This window comes from Ceratocystis lukuohia (genome assembly GCF_044167205.1).
Source record: "Ceratocystis lukuohia strain C4212 chromosome Unknown Supercontig2_pilon, whole genome shotgun sequence".
NCBI lineage: Eukaryota > Fungi > Ascomycota > Sordariomycetes > Microascales > Ceratocystidaceae > Ceratocystis > Ceratocystis lukuohia.
Window position 1 is genome coordinate 3,454,887 of NW_027263521.1, and position 18,532 is coordinate 3,473,418.

At 50.0% G+C, this 18,532-nt stretch overlaps 6 protein-coding genes across 6 annotated transcripts; 3 read left to right on the top strand and 3 right to left on the bottom strand.

Annotated features, from left to right (window-relative positions):
• Positions 1-768: 768 nt before the first annotated feature.
• On the top strand, positions 769-1,923 carry HOO65_020858 (Polysaccharide monooxygenase Cel61a; the record flags this gene model as incomplete). The annotated part of the gene is made up of 1 exon (XM_071000176.1): positions 769-1,923. The coding sequence occupies one exon, from the start codon at positions 769-771 to the stop codon at positions 1,921-1,923; it is 1,155 nt and encodes a 384-aa protein (XP_070861496.1).
• A 281-nt stretch (positions 1,924-2,204) lies between these two features.
• HOO65_020859 (Beta-galactosidase) lies at positions 2,205-4,641 on the bottom strand (the record flags this gene model as incomplete). The annotated part of the gene is made up of 4 exons (XM_071006490.1): positions 2,205-3,343; positions 3,396-3,708; positions 3,774-3,859; positions 3,924-4,641. 4 exons carry the CDS (start codon positions 4,639-4,641, stop codon positions 2,205-2,207), a joined length of 2,256 nt encoding a protein of 751 aa, XP_070861497.1.
• Positions 4,642-4,775: 134 nt separating this feature from the next.
• On the bottom strand, positions 4,776-5,660 carry HOO65_020860 (glycosyl hydrolase family 2; the record flags this gene model as incomplete). The annotated part of the gene is made up of 1 exon (XM_071000177.1): positions 4,776-5,660. The coding sequence occupies one exon, from the start codon at positions 5,658-5,660 to the stop codon at positions 4,776-4,778; it is 885 nt and encodes a 294-aa protein (XP_070861498.1).
• Positions 5,661-7,747: 2,087 nt separating this feature from the next.
• HOO65_020861 (glycoside hydrolase family 74 protein) lies at positions 7,748-10,258 on the top strand (the record flags this gene model as incomplete). The annotated part of the gene is made up of 1 exon (XM_071000178.1): positions 7,748-10,258. The coding sequence occupies one exon, from the start codon at positions 7,748-7,750 to the stop codon at positions 10,256-10,258; it is 2,511 nt and encodes an 836-aa protein (XP_070861499.1).
• Positions 10,259-10,622: 364 nt separating this feature from the next.
• HOO65_020862 (U1 snRNP-associated protein usp106) lies at positions 10,623-11,506 on the bottom strand (the record flags this gene model as incomplete). Its single annotated transcript, XM_071006991.1, has 2 exons — positions 10,623-11,276; positions 11,357-11,506. The coding sequence occupies 2 exons, from the start codon at positions 11,504-11,506 to the stop codon at positions 10,623-10,625; spliced, it is 804 nt and encodes a 267-aa protein (XP_070861500.1).
• Positions 11,507-12,088: 582 nt separating this feature from the next.
• HOO65_020863 (GPI transamidase component GPI16) lies at positions 12,089-14,041 on the top strand (the record flags this gene model as incomplete). The annotated part of the gene is made up of 3 exons (XM_071006596.1): positions 12,089-12,471; positions 12,532-12,944; positions 12,999-14,041. 3 exons carry the CDS (start codon positions 12,089-12,091, stop codon positions 14,039-14,041), a joined length of 1,839 nt encoding a protein of 612 aa, XP_070861501.1.
• Positions 14,042-18,532: the final 4,491 nt, after the last annotated feature.

The following is an 18,532-nucleotide window of genomic DNA, read 5'->3' on the forward strand; positions in this document are numbered from 1 at the left end:
TAAGACCGCCCTTCCGCAATCAACAACAGTGCTACTATGGCGTTTTTTGAAGTCCAGCTTGGCAGCCCCTTCTTTCATTCCCTTCCTGTGTAATTTGTTCTCTCCCTTGATCGTGACATGCCTTATCCTTTGCAATATCCACATATTAGGAACAGTAAGCACGTAGTGCCTGTAAGGAAGATGCAGGTGTGCAGTGTCATCTGTCAGGAATATGATTCTCGTTAAAACTGGGCGGTAACTATAGCTTTGGGGGTCGGGGGGAAGGCCAGACCAGACCAGGCTTCTAGGACCAGGGCACTTGTGAAACATGGGCTAAGCCGCCCCAAGTGTAAGGTAAGACTAGGGCGGGAAGGTGGAAGGATGAGATGAATACTGAGAAGGTGAAAAGCAAGCGAGAACTAACCTACTCCTAGTCCAAGATGCCTAGTGTGCCTGGGCTACTCTCTGCCTGTTCAAAGACGACGGGTATAAAGACCTCAGACATGCTCCCGTCTTCATTGCTCATGGGTTCTCTTCTCTTCCTCAGGCTTAGCACTCCAGCACACAACCACTCTCATTACCTTCGTTTTTGTTTCTTTCTTTTGACGTTTTTCTAAACGTTCACCCACACACTCTTTACTTTTTTTTTGTGAACAACAATTCCATTGACTGGAAGTTCTGTCGTTTGATACGCTCTCTTTTCTAACAAGCTTTTGTATACTTCCTCTTTCCCACCTCCTCACAATCTTCTCAGAAACTCACCGCCGGACGGACTCCATATCTATCAAAATGCCTTCCTTCACTTCCTCCATCGCCGCCGCTGCTCTTCTCTCAGCCAGTGCCGTTTCGGCCCACGGTCATGTTAAGAACATTGTCGTCGACAATGCCTTCTACCAGGGATGGGACACTTTGAAGGGCATGGGCTACAACAGCAACTTCCCTGATGTTGTTGGTTGGTCCAACACTGCCATGGATAACGGCTTTGTTGCCAGAGAGGCCTTTGCCACCCCTGATATTATCTGCCACCTGAACGGCAACGCCTCGGCTGCCTATGCTAGTGTTGCTGCTGGTGGCACTGTCCAGCTTGACTGGAGTGACTGGCCCGATTCCCACAAGGGTCCTGTCATCGACTACATGGCGGCTTGCCCTGAGACTGGCTGCACCACTGAGGGAAAGACTGCCCTGGAGTGGTTCAAGGTGTCTGAAGTTGGCCTGATTGACAACTCGATGAACTCGGGATACTGGGCTTCTGATTTGCTGATCAAGAACGGCAAGTCATGGCAGGTACAGATCCCTACCTCGCTAGCGCCTGGCATCTACGTGCTGCGTCACGAGATTATCGCCCTGCACGGCGCCGGCACTCCCCAGAACTACCCCCAGTGCATCACCCTGCAGGTCACTGGTACCGGCTCCGACAAGCCCAGTGGTGTCACTGGTGACAAGCTGTACACCAGCAGTGACCCTATCTGGGACTTCAGTCTGTACACTGGCGCTACCAACTACGCCATTCCCGGCCCAACGCTTCTGCCCGGCGCTGCTCCCATTCTCGAACAGAAGTCGGTTGCACCTGCCTCTACCATTGAGCCTACTCCTTACGGCGGCGGTGGTGCGGCTGCTCCTACATACGGTAGCAACCCCACTAGCGCTACTACCCCTGCCGCAGCTCCTACTACTCCCGCTGCTGCCCCCACCACTCCTGCTGCTGTCCCCACTGCCCCCTCTGTCTCGACACCTACCTACCAGGCTCCCGCCGGCACTTCTTCCGCTGATGCCGTTAGCACTCCCGCTGCTAACGTCCCTGCTGTCCCCAACACTCCTGCTAGCCAGCCCACTTCTTCCCAGCCCACCTACGGCTCCCAGCCCGCTACTACCCCAGCGGCTGCCCCCAAGACTTGCAGCAAGAAGCGCAGACGCTCCCACGCCCGTGATGTCCGCAACATGTAAGCGGGACGTGTTTTCTTCTTTGTTTCTTAAATCCGGCAGTAAAGGCGTATTCGTCAATTTTCTCTTCTCTTCTCATGCGTGCCTTGGCATTTTGAGTGTTCATATTTCTTTCTTCCGGTGTGATTTTTTTGAGGATTTTTTCTTCTTTGGTTAGTGGTTTGATAAATAACCTTTGCTGTGATGCCTGGATACCTATAATATAGATGAGTAATCTTAAAATGATGTACCTTCTAAAGGACTTGACCTTGTACTCTGACAATAAGTTCTGTGCCACTTCTTCATTATGTGTCTTTTAGTCCAATCAAGTCAACACTAAATTCAAACATAACTCCCTCTGATATTCGGAGCTGGTATTGTGGCAGTGTTGCAGGCCCACATGAGCCTGTGCCCACCCCATTGTGTGCCCAGTCCAGCCGGACATGTGTCTCTTTGGTCACCTTCTCCTCCAGCTCGTGGCGATGTAGAGCAGTATCAATGTCTTCCTCTTTCAACCTCTTGGCGCTGAAAGATGCCCCTTCCAATGCGCGAAAACTTGCTTTGATCCGTGGATTTGCATCTCCACAGTTATTCCGGGTACGAAAGGTGACCCAACGCACATCTGTGTGGTTACTAGACTCTTGCGGATATTCGAGAACAGAATCAGTTGGAGGATCCGTCATATCCATTTCCCAATGGCCAAAATATTGGCTCTCCTTCATATCTCGGTACGATGTGCTTGGGCCTCGGCCCCACCAATTTACCCGGCCAATGTCGTTCAGCACGGCATCTAGTCCTATGCGAGGCACTGAGTCAGGTACGGGTCCTCTAGGCATCCCGGTGACTTTTATGCTAACACCTTGAAATGTAAAGGAATAAACCGTGATAATATCAATGCCCCAATCTAAAACTGGCGGAGCAAATCGACCGGTGACAGTGACGCTACAGACCTCTTGGAGTCCATCAGAATACTCAACCTTCTGCATGTGGTGCTTTGCTTGATGAAGTCTCTTTTCTTTCCAGTGATGCCCAAATGCAGAGAGGCGGTCGTTATCGGTCAATGCACGGTAAAAGCCGATGGTTAAAGGGCCACCAAATAGTTCCTGACTACCGGATAACTTCCAGCTAGACAGGGCTCCATTTGCCATATCTATCTGCCATGAACTGTAACCTTCTGCATGGATATCAAGATATCTTCCATTTCTTTCGCAGAGTATAAGACCTGGTACAGAAGCGTCGAGAGATGCGAACATCTCTGGCTCTTTAGGAGAGTCTTTAATTTTGAACTGGCCATGTCCGATAGACCTAGTGAATGACTCCTGCAAACTATTAGGATCGGGGTGAGAGATCTGAAAATCCAAGTCTAGATAGGCTTCTTCTTCCGACCCATCTAGTAATGGGAGATTTTGCAAAACAATGTCGCCTTTAGAATGGGGCTTGATGCCTGCAGTTCTATTAGCATTACCGCATGCGCTAAGGAAGCAACAGGTCTTTACCTTTAGGAACCATCGCAAAACCATGGTGAGTAGGGCTTTTGGACAAATTCGCTTCAGTGTTAATTGACCATCTGCATGTGACATCATCAAGAGTGAGAAAGTCATAATGATTGATAATTTCCACTGTTTTGCCATCAAACCCAGTGCATTGCACGGGCTCTATGGCCTTGGCATATTCTATCAGTCCGCGGCCAGGCTCATGGAATGAATCACAAAGGCCGTCCAAGACGAAGTTTGAGTCATTCGGGTCATCGCCAAAGTCTCCCCCATAGCCAATTTGATCTTTGCCGTCCGAGGTCTTCATCCTGAGACCCTGTTTGGAACTCAGCATTAAATATTCCTGAAATATGGATCAGTGTTCTTGATATAAGTACTCACATGGTTTGCCCACTCCCATACAAACCCGCCCATTAGGCGGGGATATTTGTAGAAGAGCTCGACGTATTCCTTGATAGCTCCAGGTCCTTCAGGAAATAGCGTTAGTTCGGATATTAGCAGCTCAGCTCCAGTTAGAGTTTGTAGACTCACCACACCCCATGGCATGTGCATATTCGCACAGCACCAATGGCTTTTCCCAGCCAGGTTCCCGGGCAAATCGCTCTACATCATCTGGATGAGGATACATACGGCTCATTATATCAGCAGTTCGTGCTTCTTGATCGCCCTCATAATGAATGGGCCTAGTATCATCGACTTTCCTGATGTAATCTGCCATCACCTGGTGGTTACGGCCGTACCAAGATTCATTTCCAAGAGACCACATGATAATACATGGGTGATTTCGGTTCCGCAAAACCATGCCCTCGGCTCTGTCCACGTATGCTGCCTTCCACTCGGGATTGTCAGATGTGTATTTCTCGGGGTGATTGCTTACTGTCTCGAAACCATGGCACTCTAGGTCAGCTTCATCTATAACATAGAAGCCTAATTGATCGGCGACTTCGTACAACTGAGAGCTATTAGGATAATGCGAGGTTCTGATAGCATTGATGTGATACTTTTTCATCAACATCAAGTCACGCCTCATGTTTTCGTATGGAACAGCCCGTCCAAAGTCTATGTGGTGCTCATGGCGGTTAACACCCCGAAGTTTGATAGGGTTTCCATTTATACTGAATACGCCATCAATGAAACTGACTTGCCGGAAGCCTATACTTTGGCTAATGTGGCTATCAGACGTTGATATCACAAGCATGTATAGGTGGGGTGTCTCCGCAGTCCAAAGCATAGGGTCTTCCACTGTCATTTCGATAGTTTGGTAGCAATTTCCGCCAAAGTTGCAGTCACGACCAACCTCCGTCCTTTGGTTTTTCAAGAGGTTAACCCCGCGATCATCATACAATTGGAGCTCCACCTCCCTTGGGGCGCAGCTCTCAAACTTCAGTTGAACTTGGAGTGTGGCCTTCGTGTAGTCTTGCCCCGAAAAAGCGTTTTGGTAAAGATATCTATAGGGCCGTTTTCAGGCATAGCGAGGAGCCAGACATCTCGGAATATACCACTCAGCCACCATTGATCTTGGTCTTCGAGATACGATCCGTCACACCGCTGGTAGACCTCAACCGCTACAACGTGAAGACCAGGCTGATGTTGGGACTTGGTGAGGCGAAATTCGCTTGGGTTTCTAGAACCTTGTGAGTACCCAACATACCGGCCATCCACCCACACTGAGAATGAGGAGTCCACACCCTCAAAGCGAATGGAATGGCTGTACGAGGAGGCCTCTGCAGTAATTTGAAACTCTGTTACGTATCTTCCACATTCATTTTGATCATGCGGCACATGTGGCGGATTGACTGGCCAAGGGTAATTGAAGTTGGTGTACTGTGGGCCTTTGCCAAAGCCCTGGAGTTGCCACATGCCCGGCACTTGGATAGTGTCCCAGGCCGAAGTATCGTACTTGGTATCCCAAAAAGCATCTTGTTTGTCGAACGGCGAAGAGGAATGCTGAAATTTCCAAAGACCCGATAGGCACTGAAACAAGTGAGCTGGCATGCCAGGGTCAGCACCCCCAGCAAAGGCGGACTGGAGGTTTGCATGTCTGCCTTCGCTAAGAAAAAGTAAGGGCCTGGGCGATACCGTGTTGCGGTGGAGAACATTAAGATTATTCCAGTCGGAAACATGAGGGAACGTATCGTGGGTATTTGCCTTCATCCGGGAAGAGTCCGATTTCAGCAACAGCTCGGACTTTAGGTCTGAAAGGACTGCTGGTGGGTTTCCATATTTGGCTCTACAAGGGGCCTTTTGATTCGGCATTTCATGGCTCATTGTTGGCGCGAATGAATCTATGCAAGCATGTTTGATGTCCAAGTTAGTCGATATCCAAGTGATTGAGCTAAGTCCATGCAGGGGTTGTGCATTGACCATAACTTGCCTTAACCCAGAAGAAACTCCGAATGGTGACGGATTTAAATAATATCGATCAGCAGTGTGTCCGTAAGACGGAACCGGAACGACTATTGTGATGGGTTGTGTAAGTCTGCAGGTTGTGCAGGATGCAGGTAGAGGGGTTGGTGATGATGTTGGGGGGTTATGGTGATGGTAGTCTGGAAAAAAAAAAAAAAAAAAGCTTAATGAGGGGTAATTTACCCCGATGGCAATATTTGGCAACTGTAGTAAGCACAATAAAGCGTCTCATGTTTTCCAATGCAGCCGTGGAAACTACTTGTGTTGGTGGAAGAATGTGTCTGGCCTACTTTCAGATGCACATTATTGTAGCACAACTTAAAGGGGTTATTGCCAGAAACATTTAAACCCCCATTTTGGCACCTTCTTTATCACGAGCACTAGGGTTAATTTTGCCCATAATACGGCCGTGTTTTCGTCCGCTTCCCGAATGAAGCTTATGGCTTAAAAGATCGCGATCTTGATCCTTTAAGCCGGGACTTGACGGTCTAATTTTGGTGCTGTTTCCTCGGGGTCTTGGCAAGCTTATAGTAGTATTGTTTAGCTCTGTCAAGTACGGCAAAACTTGGGAGTCTGAACATAGATTGCTTGGCAGAGAAAATAAGCAGGTTGGTTGACCACTGAGCTAGATACAGGTGGGTGAGAGATGAATGGCGGCTGCACTAAATGCTAATACCTCCGTGTGCAGATGAATTTTTTCCCCTTACTCCATCTGAAACACTGGGCTATACGTGCTTATTTTGCTTAGTAAATCTATCTGATCTTCTCCTTTCTAGAACGAATAGTTGTGCCATTGACCCCTTCATGCTTTAAGGGCCCCTGGCCACAGTGGCCTAAGAGGGAATGGCGCGGAGTTAGACGACAAGGGCCAACGCGAGCATGGATATGGGCGAGTGAAGGCATCAAGATCTCCAAGGGGAGCAGTACGGTAGATGATACTAGAGGGGAACAAAATGAGGCGGTCAATAAGAGAAGAATTTAGGCTTCAGTGTCTCTAATATATACTGTAGCTGCTATGACGGTGTACAACAATAGTGGGATTAAGGGGACGGTCGACATGAGGATCAAGGGCTCAAAGCAGAAACAGAAAGACAAGGGGCGGTAGAGTACGAAGTAAGTCTACTAATATGGTAAATCACCAGTTGTTTGTGGCGCTTGTAACAGGTTGACGCAGGCTCACCACGTGTTGGTGGTGCTTCTCATGACCATGTAAAACCTGCTCAACGCCACGACTCACCAGCAAAATTAGCCCTCTGAACAATGATGCAATCCCCTTGATGACAAGCTGAGAGCTAACACCAAGAACAACCATAAGGCGACATTATGCTCCCCCAGGCTTGTGCACGTCCTACCAGAAGCCCCCAAAAATTCGTTCGTCTCAGGAACTATAGCTCTGTGTGCAAGGCCATGACCTGGGGTTACCGGAAATTTAGGTCCTAGCGTAGTATCCGAGTAGGACTCTATCCTGCTCAGGAGACCGAGGTCAATGCTAATTTCGGAAGTAAAGCGAGACGACGAAGGAATAAGCCCTCCAAGTTGTCAGGAGGAGAAACACCCTCAATTTGGGATTTGGATGGTAAAGAAGGAAGCCTGATGTTGAGCCAGCATTAACCTGAGTGTTCCGGCAACTGGAAAAAAGAAATAGATGATGGCAGTATGAAAAAAATGTATATAATGTCTGGTGCTCGTCCATCATCATCTGTCTGTCCTGATATCTGTTGATCAAGCTAGTCTATTCCTTCTCCATCTCGTTGGTCACGGCCACACACTCTTTCTTTCTCGTCTTCATTCATTCATTCATTCATCTCTACATTCTTTTTTGGCATTAAGCATTGATTGTTTGAGCCAGACTCACATTCTTTTATTGTTTCGCCCGTGATCCAACCATTCTCCTAAACCCCTCCAACCCATACCATACACCAACGCTCTTTAGACTAAACTTCGCAACCATGGGTCTCTTCAAGAGTCTGACTGCCCTGGTGGCAGCAGCAGTCCCCATCCAGGCCGTTGCTAGCGACTGGAAGAACGTCAAGATCGGCGGTGGTGGTGGCTTTGTTCCTTCCGTCGTGTACCACCCCACTGTCCCCGGCCTGGCCTATGCTCGTACCGATATGGGCGGCTTGTACCGCATGAATGCCGACGACACTTGGACCATATTGACCGATGGTCTGGCCTTTGATGATACCTGGAACCGTTGGGGTATCGATGCCCTCGCAGTTGATGCCCAGGACCCAAACAAGGTCTATGCTGCTGTTGGAATGTACACCAACAGCTGGGACCCCAACAACGGTGCTATCATCCGCTCCTCCGACAAAGGCAGCACCTGGGAGGTCACCGAGCTGTCCTTCAAGGTCGGTGGAAACATGCCTGGACGTGGTATGGGTGAGCGTCTGGCTGTCGACCCAATCAACTCCGATGTCTTGTACTTTGGTGCCCGCTCAGGCAAGGGCTTGTGGAAGTCGACCGATGGCGGCAAGACTTTTGCCCAGGTCACGTCTTTCACCAACACCGGTCCCTTCGCCACTAACCCCTCTGACACCAGCGGTTACAGCAGCGACCCTCAGGGCGTGACCTTTGTCACCTTTGACACTACCTCTGCTGCTCTGTCTGGCACTACTTCGCGCATCTTCGTTGGCACTGCCGACAACAGCACCACTGGCGCCTCCGTCTGGGAGTCCAAGGATGCCGGTGAGACTTGGGCTGCTGTCGCTGGCCAGCCAACCAAGTACTTCCCCCACAAGTGCCGTATCTCTCCCGAAGAAAACGCCATGTACCTATCCTACAGTGATGGCACTGGTCCCTACGATGGATCCATGGGTGGTGTCCACCGCTATGATCTTAAGGCCAACACTTGGAAGGACATTACTCCTGCCTCGGGTAGCGATCTGTACTTTGGATTTGGTGGTCTCGCTGTCGATATGAAGAAGCCCGGCACCATCATGGTCGCTACTCTCAACTCGTGGACCCCTGATGCTCAGATCTTCCGCTCCACTGACTCTGGCACTACCTGGTCTAAGCTGTGGGAGATCACTACCTACCCTGAGCGTAACATGCACTTCACCCAGGACTTCAGCAATGCCCCCTGGATGGAGCTCTTCCTTAAGAACGATACCAAGAAGATTGGCTGGATGATCGAGTCTCTCGAGATTGATCCCACTGACTCTGACCACTGGACTTATGGCACTGGACTAACTCTGTTTGGTGGTCGTGATTTGACCAAGTGGGACACTGAGAAGATGGTCAAGATCGAGATCAAGGCTGACGGCATTGAGGAGGTTGCCGTTCTAGATATGGCCAGCATTCCCGGTGGAACCGAGCTCCTTGCTGCTGTCTCTGACAACGATGGTTTCACCTACCCTACCTTTGCCGACCTTAACACCTCCCCCAAGACCATGTGGGACCCCAAGTACCCCTCTTCGTCCAGTGTCGACTATGCCGGCACTGTTCCTAATACCGTTGTCCGTACTGGTAACACCGCTGGCACTAACCAGGTCTCCGTCTCCACTGACGGCGGTGTTACCTGGACTCTCAACTCTGCTTCTGGCACTACTGCCGCTGGTGGAAGCATTGCCATTTCTGCTGATGCCAAGGCCATGGTCTGGTCCACTGCTAACAGTGGTGTTCTGCATTCTGATGGCACTTCCACCTTTGCTGCTGTCTCTTCTCTCCCCTCCAGCGCCGTGATCGCCTCTGACAAGCAGGATGGAAAATACTTTTATGCTGGCTCGGAAGGCGCCTTCTACGTCTCTTCTGATGCAGGCCTGAACTTTGCCAAGGGTGCTGCTCTAGGCAGCGCTACTGCTATTCGCTCTATTGCCGCTCACCCCAGCACTGCTGGTACTGTTTACGTTTCCACAGATGTTGGTGTTTTTGCCTCGACTGACTTTGGCAAGACCTTCTCTACTCTGGGTGAAGGCGTTCTTTCTGATGCTCATTCCATTTCCCTAGGCAAAGGTACCTCTGGCTTTAACATCTATGTGATTGCCAAGGGCGCTGCTAGCGAGAAGGTCTACAGCTCGTCTGACAACGGTGCCACCTGGACTGATGTTCAGGGTGATATCCAGGGCTTTGGTGCCATGGGTGGCTGCTTCCTCGCCGGTAGCAACAACGAGGCCAATGTCGTGTACGTTGGTACCAACGGCCGTGGTATCTTCTACAAGTCTATTGGCGGCGGCGAATCGGCGCCACCTGCTAGCTCTGGCACCGCCTCTGCCACTGCTACTACCACTGCCACTACCACTCCTACTTCGACTGGTGTCAAGGCTGCCGCCGCTACCACTGGCAAGCCTGCTACTTATGGCAAGGCTGATGGTGTCAAGGTTGCTGCTGCCTCCGATCCTACCACAACTGCTGCTAGTGCCTATGCCAGATGTGGTGGCCCTGAGCAGAATGCCCCTAGCACCTGTGTGACTGGCTACACCTGCAAGAAGATGAACGATTACTACTACCAGTGTGTGTAGAGACAACTCTCTAGACGGCTTACAAGCGGCGATAGTGAGCGTTGAGGCTCGTAGAATACCTTTCTTGTAAATATTTAGCATATATCAAGTCAATAAAACTTTTTTATCAATCACTTATAACAATACTTGCCCATGAAGCTGTAGATAGAGCTGGAGACAACGGACCTGAGTGATGCATATATACATGTACATACATAGATGTAGAACCTCCCATATTTCTCAAGCATGTACTAAACATATTCCATGCCTTCTGTATCTCTAATTTAGAAAATGGCTAAACAACCAAGAAAAGACACCCTTAGAAAGAAAAAAAAAACTCCATGTACGCCCGTCCCATGATATCGTTCTTGTCATGCTATATGCCTTACCAACGCCCCCGATTCCGCCCGCCTTTGTAGCCACCACCGCCTCCGCGAGACCCTCTGGGTCCATGGTCATCATCACCACCCCGATCGCCGCCGCCTCGCGCCCGGGATCGCATTTCCTTGGGGAATGTCTCATACGCCTTGCGCATCTGTGCATAGCCTAGGTGCATTTTGCCGTAGAAGTGGTCTGCTAGACGCCTGTCGTTGTCTAGTCTGCTGAGATACGCCCCGCATACGTCGCACACCTGTAGTTTCTGATGGCCCGATGGGCCGCTAGTGTCTGAAAGGTCCTTTAAGTCCTTTTCGCGATCGGCTTTGCTCTGGGCGTATTGGCGCACACGGTAAAACTCGTCGATTGCGCGGTGCACCTCGCCCATTTCTCCCAAGATTTCAACTTCTAAAAGGCCATTGCTGACATTTGTTGACATGTCGACGATGGACTTGAGCAAGTTGTTGGTTTGGCGGATCTCGTCAGGGGTCTTTTCCAGACGACGCTGTGCCTGCTCGATGCGCATGTTGCATGACTCGATGTACTTTTGCAAGTCACGCATGTAGTCGTGCTCAAATCCGTAGCTCTGCTTCTCGCGATCAGAGAGTCCCTCATACTCGGTCTTGAGGTTTTCGGAGTGCACACGTGTGCAAGGGCCAAGGTCCTATTGTTAGTCCGTGTTAGCAACACTTGGTCGTTTTCTCTTCTGGTTTGTCTCGACGAAAGCTATCAGAATTGTCTTACCTGCTTTGTGTTTGTGAACAAATCATGTGGACAATTGCCGACAATATATGAGCCACACACTTTGGGGTCGCGGAGTGACAGTTGGGCAGATCGCGATGAGGCTGAGGCACCCATAAGCTGCTCAAGCAGCTTTCGTTGTTCGGCAGCCATTGCGATGGAAACGTGGGCCGCTAGATAGTTTTAGTAGGGAATAATGCAAGCAGTATGCACCTAACTAGATCAATCTTGTTGGCGCAAATATCTTGTAGATTGATATTATGAATATATGATGGAGGTAGTGACGTCGCAAAATCGCAAAAGTGACGAGGCTGTCGCAAGGCTGAAAAAAACTTGCACACCATCCAAACTTTTTTTTTTGGTGTTGATTAGAGCAGACGCGACTATCTAAATCTTGGCAACCCTGCTTTTTTGCGGCATCATTAACCCTAATTTCCTTTAATTACGGCCCTAGCTCTAGCTTAGAAGCTTGGCCCAAATTATGCCGCATCCCACCGCCTTATTGTTGATTGCCAGGTGCTGCTTGCTGGTTGGTTTCTATGTCCAGGGGTTTGCATCGTATGTGGTCCAGAACCGACACACCCGTGTATTCACAACGGTAAATCCAAGCTTCATTTGCCAATATCAAACTCACAGCGCATCTTTGGTTTGCAACGCAATAAAGGTGGAAACCCCAGTCTCGACACGTTAACAGGGGGAGCCAGCTTAGCCCCCCAAACAACAACTCGTCCCGCCATGCAGCTTCTATCCCACCAAATACTTGGCCTACTCGCGGTAGCCGGAAGCCTCACGTCTGTTTGTGCAGAGAAACAGGCTTCATTTTTGCCAGAATACCATGAGCAGCTAGACCTGCGGCCATTGCCGCTTAACGGCCTCCTGGCTAGCTTCAATTTCCGCGCACAGCAGCCTGTTGTAGATATAGAGGCCCAAAACTTCCGGCTATTCCCGCGGTCGCTGGGACAACTCCTCGAGTACTCGGGGACAAAGGAGTTGCATTTACGCTTTGCTCTCGGTCGATGGGATGCGCAAAATTGGGGTGCAAGACCATGGGACGGCAAGAAGGAGGGCGGAACTGGTGTTGAGCTCTGGGCGTGGCTAGATGCCACCACAGATGAAGAGTAAGTACTACCAGAATTCAGTGCCAAAGTTCCTCTTGCTAACCACTCAGGACGATATAGAGCTGGCGAGAAATGGCGCATCCTCACCAATGCACTATCTGGTTTATTCTGTGCGTCACTGAATTTCATCGACGAAACCCGGACAACACGACCCGTGCTCTCCTTTACACCCCATGGCGACCATTTCTCAAATGCTACCAGCTCCAACATGAAGCTATTTCACGGCGTCCTCCCACATGAAGTCGTGTGCACGGAGAATTTGACGCCATTCCTCAAGATGCTTCCGTGCAAGGGCAAGGCCGGTATTGCGACGCTACTGGATGGCCACAAATTGTTTGACGCCTCGTGGCAGAGCATGTCTATTGATGTGCGGCCTGTGTGTAAGAGTGAGGGCTCTACCGAAACTTGCGTTTTAGAAGTGGACCAGACCATTGATATGGTTCTTGACATCCCCCGCTCTAAGCGCCCGCGTGGTATGTATAGCTGTAGTCCGCCTGTTTGGAAGTGCTTGCGCTGACTTGTGATAGACAATCCGATCCCTCGCCCAATCCCCGCTGATGAGTTGAACTGCGATTCCACTATGCCCTACTACCAGACCGATGCTTGTTACCCCATTGATAATGTGCCCGGCCAAAGCTGGGCTCTATCCGAACTGTTTGGGAAAACTGTGCGTGGCACTTGCCCTTTGACTAAGGCGGGCTCTGCTCCCGTATGCATCACAATTCCTGCGAGCCGTGATGTGACTACATCTGGTGCTTCTAATGAACTCCGCCTTGGAGACACAAAGCGATGCTTCTTGCTATCTCCTGACCAGGAGTTCGATCTTTCTGTCCCGCATCTAGAAAACGATGGCACAAACGGAGGGGAGATCACCAGCTATGTAGCTTCGTCTACCCCGCAGCTGTATGTTGAGCGCAGTTTGACGGGATATGGCCAAGAGCATGGCGGTGTCCGAACTCTCCTCACCAACCCCAGCTCGACCGAGACTGTCCAGTTTGTCTACATGGAATCGCTGCCCTGGTTCATGCGTGTTTACGTCCATTCACTCAATACCCGCATCCAAGGCGCTCCTAGCCCACGCCCTGACCTCATCAAGGAGGTGCACTACCGACCTGCTCTAGACCGTGTACGTGGCTCTCAGCTGGAAATCCGGATGGAAGTTCCTCCAGCCAGCACAGTGGTTCTAGCATATGACTTTGAGAAGGCCATTCTCCGGTACACGGAATACCCGCCAGATGCAAATCGCGGCTTCGATGTAGCTGCGGCCATGGTGCGCATAATAGCCCCTGTAGAAGCCAGCCTGCGCACAACCAGCATGCTGCTTTATCTTCCGACACCCGACTTCAGCATGCCGTACAATGTGATCATCTTTACAAGCACTGCCATTGCACTAGTTTTTGGAGGCATGTACAATCTTCTTGTGCGCCGCATGGTCGCCGAAGATGAAGCACCAACACCGTTCCTGCGAAGACAGGTTGCGGCGCTGAAGGGCGCAGTAGCCAAGTTGAAGGGCAAAAGGACCTCGCAGGAGACGTTAGTGGTGGGAGATGGACAGGATGGAGGGTCATGATGTCTAGGAGTAGTGCTTTCAGTGCGTATTGCTTGTGCGTCATATATTTCGTGTCTTTTTCTTTTGCCTGCTGCTGCTGCTGCTAGTTAGACCATGCCTATGTGAATAGCCGGTTTATTCTTCCTGGCAGTGATTCCAGGCTGATCCGTGAGCCCCCATCGTAACCTAATTATCCAAGCCCAACTTGTTCCTCTGCTAGGACCCTCTCAATTACGAGTGAGTCTCCATTAAAAATCGAAGAAGTACGAAAAGTTTTCCTATTGCCCTCGGATGCGTCTGCAGACTGCATAGCCACGTAATGCAGTGCAAACACTAGGCTGGCATACCAACCCCCGGTCCGAATTGGCTTGCTTGACTTATATCATTGAAGGTTATTTCGTATGCAACAAAGGACTGCGCTGCACTTCCCCAATACGCGTTGTCCAGACAGTGCAATCTGCATCATGCGGAAAGATAGGCAAGACTAGGCTCATAGCATGTTGGCCCATGCTTCATAATAACACCCACCAGAGAGATCCTGAGGCACACCTCATTGGGTCAAGCCAATGCGCATGCGTATATACAGTACACAACGTCTAGAAGAGCAATTAGCAATCAACCGCAGCAGGTGTGAGCCATGCTCCGTGGCTGGGCTGGGTGCATTTTGTGCGCGCGTTCTGCAACTCTTAGTTGCATTGTATTGCCTAACTCGCGCACATGCATGTGTTGCTTTATAACAGCCATGCAGTATTCAAGCATGGAAGAAATTAAGCCTGACATAAGTAAGCCTCTTTAAACCAAGAACCCAGACAGATAGTGGCTTTACTTATTTGCGGCCTGTGTAACGGACCGAGCCTTGGAGTATGGCACACCTGATTCACTATACGGTCCATCATTGGGGAGGAGGGGAGCATACAGACTTGGACTTTCCATGCTCTCTACTTCTTGCTTTGGCTGCACACCCTGTTTTTTTTCCTCTTGTCAAATCGCCAACCAGTTAAGCCATCGGCGTATCTCACGTTACACTTGGGTCAAGTCCGGAGCCGTGTTCTGTTTGTTTGGCTCTTTCTTTATCTCTTTATCTCTCCCTCCTTTCAAGGCCCAATAGACATTGAGCCTCGGCACCTGTGAGAAATAGCGCGGGCGCGGAACACGAGTAATCTTTCAGTTTTGGCGGCTAGTAGGTGATCCGGTGTCTGATGCGTAAGCCAATCAAGCCCAGAAAGGGTAAGACGGTGGCTCTTTAGATCTAACTACAGACATGTCAGCTTTTCTAGTTTCCAGCCTCCAGCCTTTCAGAGCCAGATCAGGACATCCCGAAACCGCGAAGATGCGTATGAGCACACTATTGCTGCACTTAAGCAGTAGTAAGCAATATAACCATGCCCGACAGGGTCTCTGGTCTCACATTTCTCGCAATACACAACTCGAGACTCGGCTTGGGCTTGTCTTGATTGTCCAAGTCCCTGAATTCACACCATACAACACACTCACTAGGCCGGCCTACAGTCAGACACCAGCATGGGCTGCGCGGGTGGCGCTGAATTTCCAATAACTGCACTGCGTAGCTCGTATCTATGAAGCAACAAAGATAGATAAAATGGGGAAAAAGGGTAACCTAGGCTGTGTCACAGCACCAGGAGGGGCGGCCGATTGAGATCTCCTGTTACCCCGACCTTTAAGGGCTTTTTAGACGCAGAGCCATTGGGGACACATAATAGCATATTGCAAGCATAACAGTAGAGCAATGCCTCCAAGATGGGATGCCTGGATCGCCTTGATGTTCAGTGGCTAATTAGTGCTGAGATCGATGGCACCACCCATAATGCGCCCTTTCTCCCTATTTTGTCTGATCTACTGGTTTTTACAGCTCACTGCCAGAAGAGAAGATGAAAAACGAAGGCAGATCAAGAAGGGAGTCAAAACAGCGGTGACCTGGCTTGCATCGATCAGGACGTATGATGCGATGGGAAACAGGGGATCTGGAGGTCTTTGTTTTCTGCTTTTTTTCTTTTCAACTTTTTCTCCTTGGCCGGCAGACGGGAGCTTCGTACGCCTCATAGCTGCGGCTCACAAAGAAATCGCCAGCACGAGAGCTGGATATCACGAATGTGCATACTATAAGGGCGTTTGAGAGAGAGGCTTGTGATGCTGGGCGAGCAACATGAGCGGGCGTATAAGTATAAGCAAAAAACTGCCTTATAGTTACTGAAAGACATTAGTAGGCGTATGGCACTTGCGTACGTTACATTTGGCATGCAAGAAGAGACTTGACAATTTTGTAATAGAGACATATGAGGAGGAGAGACAAAGAGACTCAGAGACGCCTATCTAAGAAGACACAACACAATGCCTCAACTCGAGTTTTTTTCCACGGAAGGCTACGCTACAAGCGGTCTATAGAACAAAAGCTAAGAGGTCATCTTTGGAGAAGCAAAGGGATGGCTACGAGAAGGCAGCTTGCATAGAAAAGTATCACGGCAGACGCTCCAAGCCTGAGGATGACACATAATGCATGGTGGTAGACGGGGTTACATGTAATTAGGAATGTGAAGACATGTTAAGATACTGAATTGGAGGCATGTCTCACGTAGTAGCTCAAGCTAACCACAGAGCACTAGTCACCGAATCCAGACAGGCAAAGAAAGGCAAACAGGCTCCAAATCGTACACCCCTCTCGCCCCCCTTTCCATGCCCATTCCTCTCCATAGTCCCCCCCGCAAACCAGCCCGCAAACTGCGCGCACCGCACTGAAGTCGCAGTCAAGCTAAGACCAAGTACGTACGATAACTATAATAGAGCAAGGATCCTGTGCGAAAAAGGACTTGATCCGGACATCGATATTTCACGCACAGGTAGACGTAAAAAACAAGGCAGGCAAGAAATAGCGCCCGAGGGGCCAGTCTACATACAGTTAAGGAAAAGCAGGCTTCTCGAGGGATCCAGCAAAGCAAGGACGGAGCGGGGGATTTAGAAACAAAAGAAAAGGAGGCATGAATGTAGAGATCCGAGATTCTCTCTTGGTTTTCGTATCCTCACAGTATGCTCATGAGCTTCTTGAGCCATACGATACGCTCCTTGCAGTAGACAGTCCCAAAGTTACTGAGGCCGTGTTCCCCGTCACAGTTTGAAGCCAAAAACAGCCTGTGTAAAAGAGAGCACAGACTTTTGGGAACCCAGATAGTACCAGGTAGCGCTACAGGTGGAAGAGCCAGGATAGGCTTAGCAATGCGAAGACAGCTGATGCAACGCATGGCATGACTCCATGCTACACTACACACAACCTAAGCACAGATATACAAAGAGACACGTTTTGTTTTGTTTGAAGCTGCTTGGACTATACCTCACCAAGAAACAAGAGAGAGGCAGCTGCTTCAAAAGGGTGAAACAAGTAGCCAGACCAAATGGACGACTATCAATCTCGCCTTGTTTGGTGTTGCCGAGGCCACAATCCAGACAGACCATGGATGCCTGCAGACTGTTCAACAGGTCACCGAGTACTGCTCCTTCCAGGCCAAGCAAAGAACAAGAACCAACAAAGAAAAGGAAGCATGATAATCAGCGCAAGTGGAGGCATGTAGCTTGACGGGGAAGCAAAGTCGGAAGGCCACAGCGAGTGCCAAAGCAGAAAAGCAAAGCATCGAAACTTTGGCGAGTTTTGTGTGATCACATCTTGACAAGACAAAGAGCAGGAAATGAAGAAAAACAGATGGGTGGGCAGCACAGGGCAGGGAGCACCCTAGCTCCCAAGGCAAGCAAGATCGATTTCCCTCCCTTGCGTTAGTGTGCCTTGTCGTCTTCCTTTGCAGTAGATCCTACGCCCCAAACTCCTCGTACCCTAGCCATATTCTTCCTAGTACTTTGCCTCTTAATACGCAAGCAGCTCACATATTCTGTGTGCTATCACGTGATGTCGGTTTCTCTCTCACTCTCTCCTGGACAGACAGACTCCAGGAGCCAAGGAGAAGGCTGCCTGGCGTCTGTAATGACGTGGAGTTTCACCGCATCTTTATGCAAAGCATAACCGACCATGTATGTGCGTACGCATATATACGCGAGGCTACAATATGAACGTGAGGCTATCACGCTTAATAGGTCGGATACTGTTATTAGCCTGCTTATACACCTTAAGTCAAAGAGCAACACCAGCCTTTTGCGTATCTCTTCAACCCAAAGTCTCAAGCCCAACTCCTTAAACACCAATCACTCACGCAAGGTCACCCTCTGTCTCCTCCCTCTTCCTGAGCGCTCCTCTTCCTCATTCCTCCTTCTCCTGACCCCTCTCTCTTTCTCTCTCTCCCCCCCCCCACTACCCCTGAACCTCGGGCTAAACCCATGGCCTGGCTTGCCCGATTTGCTTCTATAAACCGGGTGATGAATGAATGCTGCTCCTTTGGACTCGGCCTGATTGCCCGCCCTGATTCTTCCCACATGCTTTCGACGATGGCATGCTTGACTACTTGTCACGGTACTTTCCTCCCAGTTAGCAGTTATTGGCTAGCAAGGTCACGG